General features: G+C 37.5%; 1 protein-coding gene across 3 annotated transcripts in view; it reads left to right on the top strand.

The window, feature by feature from the left end:
* Nucleotides 1–22,563, top strand: part of RyR (Ryanodine receptor) — a 1,703,288-nt gene that overhangs the window by 1,028,311 nt on the left and 652,414 nt on the right. For all 3 annotated transcript variants that reach the window (XM_090399345.1, XM_090399347.1, XM_090399344.1), the window contains exon 73: nt 4,597–4,732. In XM_090399345.1, the coding sequence (XP_090255471.1) occupies nt 4,597–4,732 (136 nt within the window). The remainder of the gene's footprint in view (nt 1–4,596; nt 4,733–22,563) is intronic.

The following is a 22,563-nucleotide window of genomic DNA, read 5'->3' as shown; positions in this document are numbered from 1 at the left end:
ACACTGAGCCAAGTGCAATCTAGAGGGGATAATGCTGGGTATAGAAATAACGGCATTTATATGCTTTACACTAATGCCAGGAATATCTGGAAAAAGGGAGAGGCATTGCCGGCCCAGATAGCATCAGCCTGGCAAAACATTATTGGGATCACCGAGATGTGGTTGACAGATGAGGATATAATAACAGGAATAGAAGTCGCTGGGTACAGCATTTTTCAGCAGGATAGAAAGGGAAAGCGTGGTGGTGGAGTGCTTATGATAAGTGATGACCTATGTCCTCTAAGAGTGGACTTTGGAAAGCAGTTGCACTAATGGTTTTGAAAGCATATGGTGTGAGGTAGAGGTAGGCAAGATAGGATATTTTGTGGGGTGTTGCTACAGACCCAGGAGCACAGAGGGTGGGGACCAGGAGATGTTTAGACAGTTGAGCTTAGCAAATGCAAGAAGAATGATTGTTATGGGAGATTTTAACTACAGTAGTATAAATTGGGGAGAGGAAGATGCATGTAGCAATAAGGGAATGGAATTTCTAGAGTTCTTGAGGAACAAATGTCTTAGGCAACATGTAATAGAGGGAACAAGAGGTTCATGAGTTTTGGATTTGGTTATAGCATCAGAAGAGTTGATAATAACTGAGATGACATCTCTCCCACCAGTTGGAGAGAGTGACCATATATATTTGACTTGGAAAATGGATAGACATGCAGGAGTACCAAAGAGATGGGAAATTATAAGGCAGATGATTATAATAGTCTAAGACGTCAACTTGGGTAAATTTCATGGAGGGAGGAATTGGAAGGCCAGGATATCATTAGTGCATGGGAAATTGTGAAAGAATATTTGTTAGAAGCAATAATAAATTGTATACCACGAGTGAAGAAGAGGAGACAATATGGAGTAAACTGGATGACAAACAATATTAAACAGGAATTGCATGCGAAAAAGAGGCTATGGAAGAGATATAAGGAGACAGGTGGAGAGAAGATGAATGAAGAATATAAGACACAACCCATAAGAGTGACTAATATGGTAAGGAAGATGAAACTGGAATATGAGAGGAGATTGGCCTTAAGATCCAAAGAAAATCCTAGGGAATTTTTTAGCTATGTGGCCAGTAGGATGAGAAATGACTGTGGAAGAATGATATTGGGGATAAAAATGGGAATAGAGTGACTGATGCAGAGAACATAGTGGAATTGTTCAATGAACACTTTATTGGAGTATTTCATCCTAGAGGAGTCAGTTTTAATACTAGAGGGATAGGGCAGGTTCGAGGTTAGAGGTACAGGAGGACAGTGTGTTTCAAATACTGAGTACTCTGGATGTCAGTAAAGCTGTGGGGCTGGATGGTATTTCACCACGAGTTTTGAGAGAATGTGCTAGGGAACCTGACAGTGCCTTTGACCTGGCTTTTCAATGAAAGTCTGGCTGTGGGAAAGGTGCCCATGGAATGGAAGGAAGGTAAGATAGTGCCGCATAATTGTGGTAACAGACTGGAAGTGTCTAATTATAGGCCAGTCTGTGTGTCATCAGTAGTTGTTAAGATCTTGGAGAAAGTAGTGAGGGACCATATACAACATTGGGCAGGTGAGGGTAATATTATCTGTGAGAGTGAACATGGATTTGTGAAGGGTGCTCTTGTTTTAGCAATATGCTAGCCTTTTATAATAAAGTTACAAGAGTATTAGATGAATGAAAGGCATATACTGCCATTTTCTTAGACTTAGCAAAGGCATTTGACAGTGTGCCACATAATTAGCTGATATTTAAGTTGCAGCAGATGGGTCTAGATGTCAGATTGGTCAACTGGATTCAGGATTGGCTGTCCAGTAGGTATCAGAGAGTTTTTTATGTTGGGGCAGAGGGTTACAAGTGGGGTCCCACAGTGCTCAGTACTGGAACTATATTGTTTAACCTTTATATCAGTGACATTGTCAGTGGATTGCAAAGGGATATTTAGTTGTTTGCAGATGATGCAAAACTGGGAAGGATTATTTGTAATAGTGCAAATGTGGTTGCCCTGCAAGAGGATTTGAATAAGCTAGATAGATAGATGGGGAAATGAATGGGGGAGTCAGTTTAATGCAGCAAAATGTAAGGTCTTGAGGTTTGGGAAACATCGATGGGACACTGCATACTCTATGGAGGAGTTATACTGGAGGAAGTAGGGGAGACAAGGGATCTGGGGTTGATGATTGATAGAAACCTGAAATTTAGGGGACATATTGCAAAGGTGGTGAAGGTAACACAGAGGATTGCTGCAATTATGAGAAGGACACTGACCTGCAGAAATAAGAGGGTTATCATTCCATTCTATAAGTCTCTGATCAGACCACACTTGGACTATTGTTCTCAGATTTGGTCCCCAGGATTTGAAGGGGATAAATTAACTGTGGAAAGGGTACAAAGGCAGATAACAAAGATTGTTTCAGGACTGTACCATGTTAGTTATGAGGATCGGCTGAGGGAATGTGGACTGCAGAATTTGGTGGAGAAGGAGAGGTGATATGATTGAGACTTTTAAACTGTTGAGAGGTGGTTACAGGGTTGACACTGGTGAGTTCTTTCGCTTGGTTGTACAGCAGGAAGGAGTGATGACAAGAGGCCATCCCTGGAAGTTACAAAAAGAAACTGTTTGCAAGAGGATGAAGAATGGTTTCTTTGCATGGAGGGTGGTTGAACCATAGAATGCCTTGTCTGATGGAGTGTGAGAGCAAGAGTGGTCAATTAGTTTAAGGAGTGGTATGATAGACTGTGTTTCTCAGGGGTGACCTCCCCTCGATGAGTCTTGATAGAATTTGTGTTGCTTAGGAAGGACCTCCCACGATGAGTCTTTTCACTCCATGGATGCTTGAATAATAATAAGAATAATAATAATCTTTATGATGTTTTCAGTTAATACGGTTAAATAAATATATATGAACTGCCAACACATGAGCCTTTCTACTCATGTTGTAATATAATTGCAGTTATAATTTAAATTTTATAAACTGAAATCATTAGGTGGAAATTTGTCTGATGGAATATAATAAATAAAGTTGTGTTATAAATATGCTTTACTGCCACTCATATGCCAAATTGAGTAAGTTTAGAGGCTGTTCTGCATTTTGTCGACTATTAGACTTATGTGGTGGTTTGAACTTATTATGGGATTTAATGAAATAAATATAGCACTTATAAATAATTAAACAACATGTTTAATCACTCCAAAATTTTATCTCAGTCACTGAGACATCATGAGGGGAAACAATATAAAATTGCTAAAATACACACAAATTTGTACAAACACTAAGTGGAAAAGATTGTGGAAAAAGAAGTGCCCTCTATGGATGCTGTTGGCTAGTCAGCTGCATTGAGCAGGAGGTCTAAGAATTAAAGTTTCCAAAATCTCCGGAAGTTTAATGCAACCATATTTATTAAGATTATGCCAGTTTTTTAATCTTGCTGCTGATTCTGAAAAAAGACTTTCTAATTTGCATTTTTTGTGGTGAATAATAGTATTTTTTTCCATTTGATTCTGGGCATGAGTATCTAAGGTATGGTCAACAAGCCCTGACTGACTTGACCATGCTTATAGCAACAAATGCATTTTTTATGTTCTTCTAGGCAGATGTTAGCAGATTTTCCTGTTTGACCATAATAAGATAAGTTACAGAATCAAGGAGCTTTGTAAACACCTGGAACTGATAGAGGAAGATCCTTGGGAGAGCGGATTAGGGTAGTCAGCTTTAGATAAGGTTTGAATGCTGTGCAGAGATAAAAATGTATAATTTCTGCATGTAATTCAAACCTTATCTAAAGATGGCTACCCTCATCTGCTCTCCCAAGCATCCTCTACCTCCTCCGTCAGTTCCAGGTGTTTACAAAGTTCCTTGTTTCTGTGACTTATCTTATGGTCAAACGGGAGATCTGCTAACATCTGCCTAGAAGAATGTATAAAATGCATCTGTCACTATAAGTATGGTCAATCAGGGCTTTGTTGCCCATGCCTTAGATACCTTGCACAGAATCAAATGAAAAAAAAAACCTACTATGCTTCCACAAAATATACAAATTTGAAAGTATTTTTTTGGAATCAGCAGCAGAATTAAACAATGTAAAAAAACAACATAATCTTAATATATTGGGTTGTATTAAACTTCCTAAGATTTTGGAAACTAATTTTTAGGCCTCCTGCCCAACACAGTTAAGACTAGCCAACAGCATCCATAGAGGGCAGCCATCATAGGACTTTAGCCTTTCAGTTTAATCTTTTTCACTTAGTCTCTGCACAAATTAGTGCGTGTTTTTGCAATTCTAATAGTTTCCCTGATGATGTTTCAGAGATTGTGATGAAATATAGGAGTGATTAAACGTGTTGTTTAACATATTCATATGCGCTGTATTTACTCCACAATGAGTTCTGCATTTAAATTCTCAATTTTGACATTTGCCATAAACCAAGCACTTAGTATTGGATTCACCTTGGTGTAGTGAAATAAAACTTTTGTGGTAGCAGAAAATGATCCCTGTACAAATTAGTGATGTATTTTATTTTATTAATGCATTGTTAATTCATTAAAGCACTGCTGCTAATGGATATTAATTTCATTACAGCTGTTATGGCTGAATTGGAATCCAGCATGCCAACACTAGATGATCTAATGTCTCAAGTAGAAAAATTCATTTCTGGAGGAGGAAAATATTCAGATACACCTTACATAATTGATGTGATCTTACCAATGCTTTGCAGGTATAGAACACTATAACACATAACCAGAATATTATATTTGTGAATAAAGCAATGGTTTCTTTAAATCAAATTACAAATACAATCAAATATATATATACAGGGTGTTCGGGATAAATTTGACAGTTTCGTAAGGAAAAAGAAAATCTTCTTTGTATCTATTAAATTTAATGAATTGACAAAAAAACATTACAGGCAGAGTTAATTACAATACTATCAACAAGATTTACTCAAAATAACCACCATTAGCATCGATCACAGCTTCAATTCTGCTTCGGAACCTCGAACAAGCTGATGCTACAGTCTCCCTGGGAAGGGGTGCAAAAACTGTTTTAATTTTATCCATTAACTGGGCTTTTGTATTACTGGAAGTGCGATTGGTGTCTTTTTCAACTGCGCCCCATACAAAATAATCCATGGGGTTAAGGTCTGGGGAGTTTGGAGGCCAAACATTTGGACTGGTGAAGTCTTAGAAATTTTCAGACAACCATTTTTGACTTTTCCCAGAGGTGTGGCAAGGGGCCGAATCCTGCTGCCATACATACGGCCTACCATTGGCTACCCTTGTTATCCAGGGCTTGACTACAGTTAGCAAACTCCACGAACAAAGCCCGAATTCCAATGCCAGGGTTCTTCAACACCTGTTCCTGCAGATTTGCGAGGAATTCTGCTGTACGAACGCAATCAGATCGTCTGCTAGGGATCTTTCTTCTTGCTACATCCTCGTAGTCACCATTGCAAGTCTCTAGTTCATGCCTGATTGTTTTTACTGTATTCAGGGAGCATTGGGCAGCAGTCGTAATATCCTTATTTTGATGGCGGGCACGAATCATCATGATACAAGTTATTCTCTTCCATGATTCAGGTGGGTTCCAGCTATCCATCCTTTCTGACATCTTGTATATGAATGAAGAAGGGTCCAAACTTTTAAATGAAGAGAAGTGTGTGTTAATACATGTAACTTACGGAAAAATATAATTAATTATAAATATGTCAAATTTATCCCGAACACCCTGTATATATATATAATATATATATATATATATATATATATATATATATATTTGAAAAAAAAAATATAATTATTATATGATCATTAACTCGGTTAACATACATATATTTATAAAGAATTGAATGACTAGAACTGAGATTTAAGTAAAAAGATTTTAATATAAAAACACGACTAGTTTCGGCTTGTAACAGCCTTCATTAGGTGACATTATAAAAGAAAGAAAAAAAAAACTAAAACACTGAAGCTTAAATAAACTATGAACGTCATAGAGAGTCTCTATACATAATTGACATTAAATCGTTGTGATTGTATTTAAAGCTGTTCTTTCGTTAGTTGTATTGTTGGGAAAGTGCATGCTAGTAGCATCTCGTGAATCCCAGTACGTGATTACAGATGAATGACAATCTGGAAAGTTGTAGATCAAGTTATTATTTAGATGAACAGGATTAAAGTTGATTTCTCTAGATTCCACGATTTTTCTCTCTAGTTCATCATTGCAACGAAAGATGTTAGTAGATTTTTCCCAGCAGACTTTGTGACTTTGGTTTTCATCATTAGGATTAGCCGAGAAAAGGATATGACTAGATAAAGCACTGGCTCGCTGTCTCCTGTAAGTAATGTCCCTCGTGTTCTTCCATATGCAATTCGACAGATTTGTCTGTCTGCCCAAAATAAGGAATATCACAATCACACAATATTTTATATACACCAGGGTATTTGAGTTGATGATGACAAGGTTTTGGGTTTCTTATTAAGAAACGGATCTTCGGATCTGTTTCTTAATAAGTTGGAGTGAACAAGATTCTGATATATTATATTTTCTTAGAACTTTTGCTAATTTATGTGAAACTGTACTTATGTAAGGAATAGATATATTGCCTTTGAATCTACTTGTTTCTTCTGAGTGATGTCTAGGAGGATTAAGAAGGAATCTTTCAACGATTCTCTTGGAATATCCATTAACTTCGAAAGATGTTTTGAGATGGCTTATTTCTGTAAGAAGTTCATTTGGGTCATCCAGAAGAGAATGGACTCTATGTCCCAAGGTGGAAATTATTCCAAGCTTATGAGGAGGGAAGTGATGGGACTGACTATGTAGATATCTGCTGGTATGTGTTGGCTTTCTATATATCGATATTTTGAGTTTACCAAAAGAGCGAGTCAGTTTGCCATCAAGAAAAGGCAAGGAATTTGTTTACTTCCGTTTCAAGCTCGGAAGTAAACTTAATACTTTGATGTCAGCTATTGAGATGTTAGAGGAAAACCATAAGGGAATTATGTTCATGGCTCCAAATAATGAAGACATCATCTACATAGCGTTTCCAAACTTTAGGTGTTAATATAAAGGAAGAGATAGCCTTGGTTTCAAAATAGATTCAAAGGCAATATATCTATTCCTTACTTAAGTAGTTTCACATAAATTAGCAAAAGTTTTAAGAAAATACAATATCAGAATCTTGTTCCACTTCCAAAGATCCGTTTCTTAATAAGCCACCCAAAACCTTATCATCATCAACTCAAATACCCTGGTATATATAAAGTATTGTGTGATTGTGATACTCCTTATTTTGGGCAGACAGGCAAATCTGTCAAATTGCATATGGAAGAACACATGAGGGACATTACTTACAAGTGACAGCGAGCCAGTGCATTATCTAGTCATATCCTTTTCTCGGCTAATCCTAATGATGAAAACCAAAGTCACAAAGTCTGCTGGGAAAAATCTACTAACATCTTCCGTTGCAATGATGAACTAGAGAGAAAAATTGTGGATCTACAGAAATCATCTTCAATCCTGTTCATCTAAATAATAACTTGAGCTACAACCTCCCAGATTGTCATTCAGCTGCAATCATGTACTTGTGTTCACGAGATGCTACTACCACGCACTTTCCCAACAATACAACTAACAAAAGAACAGCTTTAAATACAACCACAACGATTTATTGTCAATTATATATAGAAACTCTCTATGATGTTCATAGTTTATTTAAGCTTCAGCGTTTTAGTGTTTTTTCTTTCTTTTATAATGTCACTTGATGAAGGCTGTTACAAGCCGAAACTAGTCGTGTTTTTATATTAAAACCTTTTTACTGAAATCTCGGTTCTAGTCATTCAATTCTTTATAAAAATATATATATATATAAATATATATAGCTACTATTTATTAGACTATTTTTACTGTATACTGTAATTAATCAACAATACATATAGTTTATGCACAAACAACAAATGTATTATAGCTGGTACAGATGCATAGTTTAAGGATCTGTAGTCCATTCTGTGTATTTTGATAACTTCACAGTTTTTCAACATTACACACAGACATGAAGTTAACCATTAGCTTCTGTGAAGACATAAGCATACCAATACTCTCATGTCTTGCCAGGTATTATCTCCTTCCAAGAGGTTGACTACTATGAGCCTCCACCGTGTACAGTTTTATGCTTCTCTCTTACATTCTTCATAAGACCAAAAGGTCCAGTCCTTGATATTTCCCATCCAATCTGTTCTTTGTCTTCCTCTTCTTTTTCCTTGTATCAAAACTAAATAAAATTAAATAAGCTAATGTCTTTTATTCCTTTATAGGGAGTAGCCTTGGCCTTAGTACCCTATCTAGCGTTTGGAGACTGAGTGGGCAGTTCAGTCTCCACTGGTAGCCAATCAGAGATATCTGGCCCATGTCTATCACTAATTATAGGCAGCCACCAATGAAGAGGCTGGCAAACAAGTGCTGCCAACTCTTGGTACCTAACCTTAACAGGATATTTACTGTCTGAAATAATGTGGGTACTATGGTCGATTTTCTTGAGTTTACGGGACAAAAAACTCGAGTTTCCGGGAGGAAAAATCTGCTTGCCCATACCAGAGATCGACTAACTTGGGAATAGGTCGAAAATAGGCTTAGAAAAGTTCCTCCAGTTTGCTAGTCAACAACGGGACTTGAACCTAAGTTTAGGACTTGAACCAAGCACAGCGGACACAAGTGACATTTCCATAATTTATTCATATGGGGTTCCTTTCTTTCCTCCACCATCCCCCTTAGGACTAGTTTTGCCCTCCTAATGAGGGATTAAGTATGTATTTTATGTAGATCTGTGTGTGTGTGTTCATGGGCTGGTTTGTCTGTTTAGAGGGACAAAAAACTCGAGTTTCTTGATGAACAAAAAAACCTCTACCTCTGTATGAGACCAACTAACTCACCTTTAGTCAAAAGAGACCAAATAGAGATTCGTCACGTATTAGAGATGATTGGAAAAGATTTTCTTCTCCAATCATCTGTAATATCTCTAAATTAGTTTTTTTTTGGCAGTCCATGGGACTGTAAGGATTCTTCTCAGGATCTACATTTCAAAGGCTTTTTGTATATTTTCACAATATTTTGATATTGTCCAGATTTCTGCTCCATATAGCAGTGTTGACTATAAGTAGCATTTGGACAGCCTAATTCTTGATTTTGTGTGAATTTCCCTTGCAGTCAGAATGTTTTTCATGCTAATGAAGGTTGCTCTTGTAATTTCTATCCTTCTTAGTATTTCCTTATCACACTTTCCATTCTCTGTAATTAGTTGACTCAAATATATATAACTCTCTACTTGATCTAAGATATTTACTCTGATCTTAATATTGATATCGGGTATTTTCCTGATATTTTTCTCTTGTTGGCAGCATGGTTTTGGTTTTTTTGAAGTTGAAATTAAGTCCATATTATTTTTCACTTATTTGCAGCATCTCTACTAGTAGGTTTTGAAGATCTTTTTAACTTTCAGCCAGCAATACCACATCATCTGCATAGCTTACGCTGTTTATATTTTTGCCTCCTATGTCGACTCCTTTAAATTCTGCTGATTCTTGGAAGATATTTTCAGTATAGAGGTTAAACAATATAGGAGAAAGAACACAGCCTTGTCTGACACCCTTCTTTACTTGGAATTCCTCTGAGGTTTCTCCTGCAGTTTATAATGAGGAAGTTTGCTCCCAATATATATTTATCAGTAATCTAATATCTTTGACATCTATTCCAAATTTTTTGTTCCATTCTATCAGTTTGTTGTATAGTGAAACCTGAGGAGCATTCATGACTAGACATACACATGTAACCAGAGTAATAAGATTTTTTAATAAGTAAATATTTCATCCTAAGTACCATAGGACATTGTCATCATCATCAAATTCCTGCCATGTACCCTCAAGGGGTGTACAGGATATGATAGTACTACATGAAAAATTTACATCATTACTAACTTCCTAACTACAATTTTCCTCCAAATCAGTCTGTTACTTGTCAAGACTCCAACATTACCAGATCTTATATTTCTATCATCTGAGGCACTTTGTACCATATCAATCCACCTATATCTTGGTCTTCCTCTGGGTCGTTTAAGTGACCATACCACCTGAGATTAGCTCTGCTAATGCATTCCTGAATGCCGACAATGTCAAGTTCTTTCCTAATATCCTCATTTTTAATATGATATTGCAATTGATGCCATCTGTTCACGTCTCTAATCTTTCTCAGGACTCTCATATCTGTGGTCTCTAGTCTTTGGTCAAGTGTTTTACTTCTGACCCAGCTCTCAGATCCATAAGTTAAAATCGGTTTGAACACTGTCTTGTATACAGCTAATTTAGTGTTTTGGCTAATTTCTCTCTTATTCCATATGAATTTATTCAATTGACTTCCTACCATACCAGCTTTGTTGAATCTATTGTCTCTTTCCATATTTAATTTACCATCTTCATTAAAAATCGTGCCTAAGTAGCTGAAATGTTTTACTTGTTCCACAGGTTCTCCGTTCAAAACGTAGTTGACATTTTCAATGATTCTGCCTATTTTCATTGTTATTGTCTTTTTATTGCTGACCTTTACATTATATCTATTACAACAGTTATTCAATTTAGTCGGGAATCTTGCAGACTTGTAGCAGATTTATTTAGAAGTATAACATCGTCTGCATAAAGCAAAGAGCTGATTAATATCTCCAATTTTGATATCATGTTTAATACCACCACTTTCCTTCATAATGTGATACATATAAATAATGAATAACAGAGGGGATAATGTACATCCTTGTCTCACACCAGATTTAACATTAAACCATCTTCCTCTACTTCCTTCAATTCTAACTTTGACTTACAACTCAAATAAAGACTAAGTATTGCTTGATATAATGCCCCATTGACACCATATAACTGTAGCATATTGAATAGCTTCTCTCTTGGCACCTTGTCATATGCCTTTTCCAGATCAACAAAACTCAAGTATAGATCTTTGTTATATTCCCATGCTTTCTCAACTATTTGTTGTAAAGTGAAGATCTGATCCTGACAACCTCTATTTGGCCTGAATCCAGCTTGTTCTTCACCAAGCTTTTCTTCCACAATTCTTCTCAACCGTTTTTCAAGTATACTTGCATATATCTTACCAGGAACAGTCAGTAATGAAATGCCTCTGTAAGTCTCACATTCAGTTTTATTTCTTTTTTTATATATGGGTACTATAAGAGCTCTGCTCCAATCATCAGGAATTTTCCCCTCTGTCCATGCCTTCTGAACTATGCAGTGCAGCCACTGTAAGACTTTTATACCACCATACTTAAGCATTCCTGGTTGAATATCATCTACTCCTGGTGCCTTTCCACATTTCAAGCTTTTGATGGCTTTTTCTACTTCAAGTATGGATATGTATTCATTACTGTATGCCTGTTGAGTGTTTTTTATGACTGTGTTATCACTGCTTGTGTCATTTAGCCATTTTTCGAAGTAATTACTCCATACTTCAAGGATACCTTTTTCTCCCGTTTTCATGTCACCTTTATCATCTCTAACTCCTTTTACAGCACTCTTTCTAAGCTTCATCAATGACCTCCAGAATATTTTGCTACCTTCTTGATATTTATTTTCTATGTTCTTGCCAAAGTCCTCCCAAGACTTTTGTTTAGCTAGTTTTACACACTGTTTAGCTTTCTTACATTTGTCTCTGTATTCTCTAAGAGCACAAGCTGACTTATTTGCCAGGAACTTTTGATATGCTTTCTTCTTTTCCTTCACTGCCTCTTTAACTTCCTGTGTCCACCACGGAGTTCTGATTTTTCTATCCTTGCAGACAATTTCACCATATGCCTCTCTGGCTGAATCAGTCAGCGTTTTCTTCAAGGCTTGCCACTGAATCTCCAAGGTTTGGTTGCTGTTCTCAAACTCTTTCATTTTTTCTTGAATAATATTTGTGTATTTTAGTCTACAGTTCACATCTGAGAGCTGCTCAACTTTTATCCACTTTAAAACTTTCTTACATGTTATTCTTTTCAATATGAAATTCAATTTTATCCTGCTTAATACTAAATAGTGATCACTTCCAATTTCAAATCCTCTGTACACTCTGGTGTCCTGCACCAGGGAAAAAACATTACTATCAACAATAACATAGTCGATGAGACTTTTCTTATTCCTTGCCTCTTCTCTCCATGTGAATTTGTGCACATCTTTATGTTGGAACATAGTGTTAGTAATAGCCAGTCCATGTCCTGAGCAGATATCCAACAGGTATTTGCGATTATTATTAGCTTTGCTCTTTTCTCCAAATTATCCCAAAATATTTTTCCAACAAGGACCAACTTTTCCTTTTTCATTGTTTCAGTAGCTTTCTCTTGAGCCTCAAAAAATTCTTCCACTTCTACCTTAGTAGAGCCTTCTGTGGGACCATAGGCACAAATAAGTCTCATTGTCCAGTTTCCCATTCTGATATTTGCCCACATCACTCGACTTGAGACTGCCTGCCATTCAAGAAGATTAGCCTCATATTTAGTATTGAATACTATGGCTACTCCTTCTTTTCCTTGATTGTCATTGCCTGAATATAACGTTTTGTATTTATTGCTCAGAAAGATCTCACCAGTTTTTGTCTTTTTTGTTTCAGTCACCCCTATTATGTCGATCTGGTACTTATCTAATTCCTCAGCTAGCTCCATTTCTTTGCCATTCAGGCTTCTTATGCTGATAGTACTGATTTTCAACTCTAGTGATATTGAGTTGGGGTGTGTGTTAGGGTTTGTTCCAGTAGCTGACTTTTCCCTGTTTGCCCTGGTTCAATGGCAAAAACAATGGGAGCCTTGTTTAACTGGATGACGCCCCAGCTGGCATGAAATTTTGTCATGTTGTACCATCATTTTGTATTTTGGTTTAAGCCAATAAGAATACAATTTGGTCAGTTAACTCCCAAGTTGCCAGCCCATCCTCGTTCATTCAGTATCCAGGTAGTTACCCAATAGTTTGCACCATGAGAAGGTGAGGATTGGACATTAGCTCAGAAGCCCTGCTCGGTTCTCCACATTCCTTTAAAGGATATGTGGAGGTCTCCTCTCAGTTATACAGCTTTGACCCTTAAGCCCGTAGGACATTGTCAGTACAGTTAATTCAAACAATACTAGAAATCACAGTTAGGATACATGCTTACAATGGAATCCCTCTACCTGTGCAGTAACGTGTTACAGAATTAAATTAAATTATATCCTCACCTATGGTCATGAAAGTTGGGTAATGACCGAAAGAATGCGGACACGAATCCAAGCGGCTGAAATGAGGTTCCTTCGAGGGGTTGCGGGGCTGACAAAACTCGACAGAGTCAGAAGCTCTGCAATTCGGGAAACCCTCAATACTCAACCACTGCTTCTCCGTGTTGAGAGATCACAGTTATGCTGGTACGGGCACCTGATCAGAATGCCACAAGAGAGGCTCCCTCAGTAGGCCCTCTTTGCCAAGCCAGAGGGTGGGAGGCCACGTGGAAGGCCAAGGACATGCTGGATAGATTATATCCATAACCTTGGGTGGACACGTTTGGGAATCCCACCAGAACACCTACGCTTGGTGGCAGAGGATCGTGACCATTGGAAGTTCCTCTTGCAGCTGTTGCCCCCACAACCCAATTAGGAAGAGTGGGCCTTGAAGATGTATGTATGTGTATATATCTGGAGAGGGAGGGGAAAAAAGATTACATTAAAATGAGTTACAGTTACAGTTCAAATTGGGTCCATGACATAGGACTTCAGCACTTCCTGTATATAAACATTCATGTTTATATAAAGATCTATGTAGAAGTTGGGTCTTTTTTCTAATGGATCCTGTGGTTTGGGTTTTCAATTCCTTGTTGTGCGAGGCCAGATTTCAGCAGTTTGATAAACGGATATGGTCTTGATGTTCCAAAATACATTTGCTAATGGATCTTCCTGTCTGTTCATAGTAGGACAACAGGAACATGGGAAGAGTGCATGCCAGATAGCATCATAGGTGAGAATTTAGTTACAATTGGTTGCAATTTGATCTACAATTGGTAACCTTCTCCTAAAGACAAACTCTCACCTCTGATGCTACCTGATGCGTACGAGGTCCCATGTTCCTGTAAATTGTCCTACTATGGACAGACAGGTAGATCCATTAGCAAATGCATTTTAGACCATCATTATTGTTAAAATTAGGGTGGTTGATAAGAATTTCACAGCCTCTTTAAATTTGCACTCATACCACTTTTTTTGTCTGATGTATTGAACAGTTGCCTTTCTAGCCAGTTCTAAGTAGAGTATTCAGGGCATGCATAGAAAGGCCAGATTTACCATAATTATTAAATTTAATGTGCCATTTATGTCCCTTTTTTTCCCTGTTTCGCCTATATAAGGCAAATTACGGATGCACTGAATGTGGTGGGCAAATGGATCCTTGGAGGAGTGGAATAAGTTGAATAAATTCTTTAATTTTGTAGACAGTTTAAAGGTGGCATTAAGGTTGTATTTCTGTAGTATTCCATTTATTTTATCTGATATCCTTTTAATGTATGGAATGGCTATAATTTCATTGTAATTTCTATTATGTTTATTATTAGGTGCAGTCTTGTGAAGAATTTTTTTGATAGTATTTTGGCTGTAACCATTTTTTAGGAAGGTATTGATAACTTTTAATTCATGCTTAAGTGCTTGCTCAATGAAGCAAATCCTTAAAGCACTGATTTTTAGTGCGTTACTGATACCTAGTTTTTGTGTTGAGTGGTGGTAAGAGTTTTTGTTTATATATTAGCCAATATGTGTAGGCTTATGGTTAAACAGTGAAGGAAAAACTGCCAGAAAAAAGATGTGTGAAAAATGTGTCTAGAAATGGAAGGTGTTCTGATTTTCAATTTCAGTTGTGAATTGTATGCATTCGTGTTGTCTGTTTAGGTTGCTGAGGAAAGTGTCTAATGTCTGCCAGCCATGGAACCAGATAAGAAAAACATCATCAATGTACTTAAGCCATTCTTGGGTTTTAAAGTAAGGGAATCTACAGTATGTTGCTCGAAAACTTCCATATAAAAGTTAGCAATTGGGGACGATAACAGCACACCCATGGCTATGCCTTCATTTTGTAGGTAAAAAAGTACTTCACCAGGAATTTATCCTAGAAAATTTGTCTTCATAGGACATTTGTGAATAAGGCAGAGACATCAAAACTGGCTAATAAATCACTTTTATCAAGTGTGATGTCCTTAATTTTGTTTACAAAGTATTGTGTTTTTTTTTTTTGTTTTTTTTTGTATAGGAGGGGGGAACCAACCAACTCCTAAAATGTTGACACTAGTTTATTGGCTAGATGATAGTGGGGATACTTCAAATATCGCCTGAAACAGTACATTCTATATATGAATCTTAGACCAGGTAGTGACTGATTTAAGTAATTTTACTGTTTTCTTTTTAATCCGATTAGTTGGGTTATATTTCATAATTGTCTGTTGTCTGAGACTAATTGATTCATTTTTTTGAGGTAAGTTGTGCAGTTTAAAATAACCATAGCACTGTGTTTATCTGCTCTACTGATTACAGTGTCATGAACTTGCTTTTAAAGATTTTATAGCTGCTAATTCAGTTTTGGTTTGATTGGTAGTTATTGCTTTAGTATAGTTTAAAATGTTAGAAGTTTCTAGCCGTATTTTATCAGCTATGATAGTTGGGAGAAATCTTATGATTCTTTTAATGTGCTATAGAAAATCCAATTCGTTAACTGTCCTGAGTGCCACAGCAAAGTTTAGGCCTTTACTATGTAGCAAGACTTCATCATTGTTCAGACCATGGCTTAAAAGGTTAATTACATGACTATTTGTTGAAGGCAATTGGCTGCTCCTGTTATCACTTATTCCTGGTTGGTTGCTGTTATTCTCTCTTGTTAGTGGTTGGATGCTGTTATTCTCTCTCTCTCTTGTTTATTATTATTATTATTACATCACACCTCCAGGGAGTCCAAAGACTCATCGAGAGAGGGTATCTACTCTATAGCTCTTCATCTCATCACTCCACCAACCTTCATCATCTAACACCAACGCCATCTACCGCCGATCACCACCACTTACTGTCCTGGGTGCCACAGCAAAGTTTAGGCCTTTACTATGTAGCAAGACTTCATCACTGTTCAGACCATGGCTTGAAAGGTTAATTACATGACTATTTGTTGAAGGCAATTGGTTGCTCCTGTTATCACTTATTCCTGGTTGGTTGCTGTTATTCTCTCTTGTTAGTGGTTGGATGCTGTTATTCTCTCTCTCTCTCTCTTGTTAGTGGTATACCACTAGTACTTTCACAGACAATCACAAACATCCATGCCCAGGACGGGATTCGAACCCACAGCCATTTGGCTGGAGAGCGGATACGCTAACCACTCGGCCAACCAGGCCAGCGTGAGTTCGTGGTTGGTTGCTTCTGTTATGACTAACTTGTGGTTGACTGTTTTTAAAGTCATTGAATGATGCAAAATTTAAATTTGTTGATTGGCTGTTTAAATGTTTAAATTGGCTGTTATCTGTGAGAATCAACATAGATTTGTTAAGGGGCACTCTTGCTTAAGTAATATGATCACCTTTTATAATAAAGTGACAAGAACAGTTGATGAGGGAAAGGCATACACTGCCATTTTTTTTTTGGATTTTGCAAAGGCATTTTGACAAGGTGTCACGTGATAAGCTGATATTTAAGTTACAGCACATGGATTTAGATGTCGGGTTAGTCAACTGGATTCAGGATTGGCTATCTGATAAGTATCAGAGAGTTGTGTATGGTGGGGGAATATCAAGGAAGCAGAAGGTTACAAGTGGGGTTCCACAGGGTTCAGTACTGAGACCTGTATTGTTCAACCTTTATATCAATGATTAAATATCCCCTTGCAATCCATTGACACTGTCAATTGATTGCAAGGGGATATTCAGTTGTTTGCAGATGATGTGAAGCTAGGAAGGGTTATTATTAATAGCGCAGATATGGCAGCCCTGCAAGAGGATTTGAATAAACTAGACAGATGGGTGAATGAATGGGGTATCGATTTAATGCAGCAAAATGTAAAGTCTTGACATTTGTGATACATCGATTGGAGGAACTGTACTGGAGGAAGTAGGGACAGCAAGAAATCTGGGGGTGATGATTGATAGAAAACTAAAATTTAGGGAGCATATTGCAGTGAAGGTAATCCAGAGGATTGCTACAATACTGAGAAGGACACTGACCTGCAGAGATAAAAGCGTTATCATTCCATTGCCTACCAGAGTGGTGAGAACAAGAATGGTCAATGAGTTCAAGGAGTGGTATGATAGACTTTGTGTTTCCTAGGAAGGACCTCTTGCAATGAGTCTCCATGGAGGCGTGAATGATAATAATAAAAATCTATATACCATATCGAAAAAAGAATTGAATTTATTGAAATATTGAATTTATATTTTATATTTCGTTCTCCAGCCAAAAGGCTGCAGGTTCAAATCCTGCCGTGGACATGAGTGTTTGTTTGTGAAAATACTAGTGGTGGTGGTCGATGGTAGATGGCATTGGTGTAGATGATGAAGGTAGTTGTGGGTGGTGGAGTAGTGGAGTAGTGGAGACAGAGAGTTGTAGAGTAGGTACCCTCCCTCGATGAGTCTTTGGACTCCCTGGAGGGGTTATGTAATAATAATATAATAATAATTTTTTTACACAATTTTTGAAGCTTATTCAAATCCTGCTGAAGAGCTACAGCATTAACACTATTACTTAAAACTCTCTCAAACTTCACACTGCCTGTAAACAACTAAATATGTCCCTGCAATCTGTTGATGGAAGGTGTTCTGAGGAAGTAGGGGAGACAAGAAATCATTGACTTAAATGTCACAGTACTGAACACTGTTGAATTTTTTGGAATACTAGAATATTTTTTTTACATTTCATATCATTTTCTGCTGAGTACTGGTCTTATGGATACCAGTTTAAAAACATTTAAAGAGAAATCATCTTAACTGATTGTTAAGAGAATACCTTTAATTAATCATGTACAACTGCTGAAACATCATACAGCATACATTTTAATTTTTTTTTTTTTTTTTTTTTTTGAACAGCTGTCTTTGTAAAAATGATAGAAATAAGACTCTGCCAATGAACAGAAATAGATATAAAGACAGCTGGGTGAGAAGTTGGTTTAACATGGTTGAAGCGACACAGTGAATGGATTTTGACCAGTCACTTGCTTTTATGTTTACAAGCTTATAGAATTGCTGGAGGAGTTACCAGTTGTTTAGCAGAATAGCAGATGAATACCTTTGGGCAAACATAAGGAAGAAAGAGAACCTCTAAGAGAAAGTGAGAGAGTCACAATTTAACAGGATTGCGGTCTTCTGGATAGCATTATGCATTTTTAGGAAAATTTAAAGTGTGCCATCTCAAATGCGAGAATAGTATTCTAAGGCTAAGCAGATTTTAGGAATTATACAGTACTAGAAGTTGGAGAGGCAAGGAATAGCATCTTGAATGAAAAATGACATCTGCTTTATGCAAAGATTATCTAATTTTGCATGGAGATCTCAGTATTATCAAAGCTGAAAGGAAGTGATGTGAGATCTTTCTTGTTTAAAATAAAACCATCCTGTCTTATTTTGGTGGTATTGAAGTTATTCTTATTATGACATGAACATCTCCATGGACTAATTGTAGGAGTCTACACTTACCATTATTGACTTACCACAATGCCTGTCATACCTTTCCTTAGAGTCATTCACTGATAAAGCCCTCTGTCTTCTAGTAACCCATTCCTGTTAGTTATCACTCTCCAAGTGCTAGCTAACTACACTATTACACAATTTCTGTTGTGGTCATTATTTCTCATCCACTCATATATTCAAAATTTTCATTAGCATTTTCTCTATAGAACCTATCAGCTTACTTTTGTAACCTATAAACTTTATATCTGTCCTTACAGGGAGCACTGCACAAGTGACTCACTTTGTTGGTTACTTGCCTCTGAATCCTCTCCAAAACTTCCACATCTCCATGTGGAAGTTTTGGAGAGGATGAACAGATATGATGATGTTGTATCAAAACCTTGTAGAGAGGAATAATAACTTCCTAATCCCTGCTTGTCACCGTGTTTCTCAATATGCAAGTGTTCCTTGAGATATTTGACCCACATTGGTAGTATGTCCTTTGAACTTCAACTATCTGTGAATCATCATCAATTTCTTGATTACGATGGATAGTATGGTATGATAATGCTACATGATTTATTCTTACTGCAGACCCACACTTTACTGTGAATACATTTGAAACCAGATCTAATAGAATAGGGTGGTTAATCCTCATTCCCATAGTGTCTTATGCATGTATACGGCATTTGTCCTTATAGCTGGTTTGCCTGTTTTGAGAGACAAAAAAATCCAAGTTTTCAGGTAAAAAATCCACCTCCATATGAGACTGACTAACTCACTATGCAGAGTTGTGAATGATTGGAATGCCGAGAGTGTGGTGTCTGCAGAGAATTTGAAAGTGTTTAAGACAAGGTGTGATGAGTTGTGTGTATGAAAAAGGGACCTCCTAGATGAGTTTTTGACTCAATGGGATCTTAGGATGATAATAATAATAATAATTAATTTAATATAAAAATTAATAAAATAAAATAATAATAATAATAAAAGCACTTATTGTTTAATTGTTTTTCTATGCTGTATCAATTCCATTAAACATAATATTGAGTTTAAACCAGCACATAAACCTAAATACTAGACTTAAAAGAGCAAAAACAAAGTTTAAAATTCTCTGACATAGGTTGTAAGATTAAACAAATGCACAGCTCCACACTTATTGTAGAATGAATCATCCAGAATATAACTTTCAAAATATATTTTTGAGGCTGCCATTTGAGGTTCAGTTAGAAAGAAATGATTGTGTGTACATATTCCTTGGGTGTATATCAAGTAATGTGCATCGCTTTATTAGAATTGAGAAAGTGAATTTTAGGAATATTGATGTGAAAATAGAGGTTTGATTTTTGTTTTTCATGACATATTTGTTAGTTTTTTGTTGGTTTTGTTATTTTTTTATATTTTTTCTGTGGGAGATTCTTTTATCTGTAGTGTTATTGAAATTATTTACGATAACTTAAATATTTGTGTCATCTTCTCCCAAAGTAAGTTGTGAAGCTTGTTTACATCTGCCAAATCTGAATCAGAACAATTGTCTCTCTCTCTCTCTCCCAAAAGTTCAGGAGATGCTCATTTTATGTAAACATCAAAAATAGTTATTATTATCACATGACACCTCTACCTCAAGGGCTCACTTTAGTGAGTACGGACATGGCAAACCCGAGGTACCAGATGCTGGACCATGCCTTACTTCATGTAATATACATCTGTTATATTATTTTGTAGACTGGTCCCTCCCCTTCTTTCTTTGCTTCTTTCTCCTCTCCTTGCTCCTTCCCCGATGCTATTAAAGTATTCGAGAGCTAGGGGTGAATCTTTCCTATCTTGCTAAGTCATTTCATCTTATGCAGCCACCGAAGCAGGCAAGCTAGCCTCAATAGGTGGCGGTCCCAAGCCTGGATAAATGGCGAGGGTTGATGTCAGGAAGGGCATCCAGTTGTAAAACTTCACTGCCAGCTCTAGCTATGATATGAGTCACAGAGAAAATGATATAAGGGCTAGGGTGTACCCCTTAAGCATCACCCTACAGCTACGAAAAGTGGATGAGGGTTACCGCATCAAGGGTGGGTGCGGTTAAAGAAGTGAGCCCAGCAGGTGGAGAGGATGTTGCGAGTGGGAACACTGAATGTTGGAAGCATGACTGGAAGGGGAAGAGAGGTGGCAGACATGATGAGAAGTTGGACATTTTATGTGTGCAGGGGACAAGGTGGAAGGGGGGAAAGGCAAAGGAACTGGGAGATGGATATAAATTGTTCTACTCTGGAGTGAATAACGAGGGAAGAAATGGTGAATTGTGGTGTGTGGCAGAATGAAGGGCGAAGTACTGGAAGTGGGTAGAAGGAACGACAGGATCATGCGAATGAAATTGGGTCTTGGAAAAGAGTGAGTGGTCGTATTATGTGTATATGCCCTGCAAGTTGGCTGTACAGCAGAGGAGAAAGATGAGTTCTGGAATGTGTTAGATGATGAAATGAGGGAACTGGAAGAAAACGAGATGATGATTGTCGGAGGAGACTTGAACAGACACATAGAGAGACAGAATAGAGACTTTGAAAGGGTGCATGGTGGCCACAGAGTGGGAATGATGAACCAGAAAGGAGAGAGGGTTGTGGACTTTACAGTAACATTTGATCTGGCAATTGTGAACTCGTTTTTCTACAAGAGGGAAGAAAATTTGATAACATTTAGGAGTGGTAACAACAGTTCACAAATTGACTAAATTTTGACTAGAAGAAAACATCTTAAGGTTGTGACAAATTGTAAAGTAATTCCAACAGATCAAGTGGCACAGCAACACCGACTGCTGTGCGCAGACTTTAAAATAAGATCGAAGATAAGAACCTCTGGAAGCCATGTAATGAAGACAATTAAGTGGTTTCGCTTAAAAGAAGAGAGTGTGAGGAATCGTTTTAGGGAGAGAGTGTTAGAGAGGATTTCGGATAAACAGAAAAGTGTACAAGATTGGTGGAAACATAATTCAAAATAATGCTGTGCAATCGAGGTGCTTGGTGAGACATCTGGAAAGATTAGAGAGCAGAAGGAGGGTTGGTGGTGGAATAATAATGTACAAGTGGAAGTGACAGCTAAGAGGAAGGCAAAGCAGAAGTAGGATAAGTAAAGAGTGGAAGAGGATAGAGAGGGGTACAGAGAGAGAAAGCAATAAGCCAAGGGAGTTGTGGCACATGCGAAGGCCATGGCATGTCAAGATCTGTATGATCAATTATAAACAAAGGAAGGACAGAGAAAAATTTACCAACTAGCGAAATGTAGAAATAAAGGAGCAAAGGACATCTTACATGTGAGGCAGATCAAAGACGCTGAAGGAAGAGTATTATGGAGGGATGTGGACATAAGAAACAGATGGAGAATATACTTTGAGGGACTTTTGAATGAGGAAAATGCAAGGACTCACAGAGAAGATGGGCAGCCTTCTGAGGGGATGGTGCAGAACATCAGTAGAGTGGAAGTGACGGAGGCCATGAAGAGGATGAGGAATGGAAAATCGGTGGGCCCCGACAGGATTCCAGTGGAGGCATGGAAGGCACTGGGGGAAGAGGGAATTGACCTGCTGTGGGACCTGTTCATGAAAGTTTGCCAACAGGATAATATACCCGAGGAATTGAGGGAGAGTACTCTTATCCCCATCTAGAAGGGTAAAGGGGATGCACAAGACTGTAAGAATTACAGAGGAATAAAGTTGATGTCCCATACAATGAAAATCCTAGAAAGGGTTCTTGATGGAAGATTGAGGGAGGAGGTGGAGATTGCAAAGGAACAATTTGGCTTCGTGCCTGGTAGATTAACAACAGATGCTATCTTTGGGTTACGGCAGATGATGGAAACGTTTCGAGAGAAACAACGGGAACTACATCTGGCATT

The sequence above is a fragment of the Typopeltis vanoorti genome, chromosome 10, assembly GCF_054136105.1.
Source record: "Typopeltis vanoorti isolate ZY-2024b chromosome 10, IOZ_Tvanoo_1.0, whole genome shotgun sequence".
In the NCBI taxonomy this organism is placed as follows: Eukaryota; Metazoa; Arthropoda; class Arachnida; order Uropygi; family Thelyphonidae; genus Typopeltis; species Typopeltis vanoorti.
This window is presented reverse-complemented; position numbering and strand designations above follow the sequence as displayed.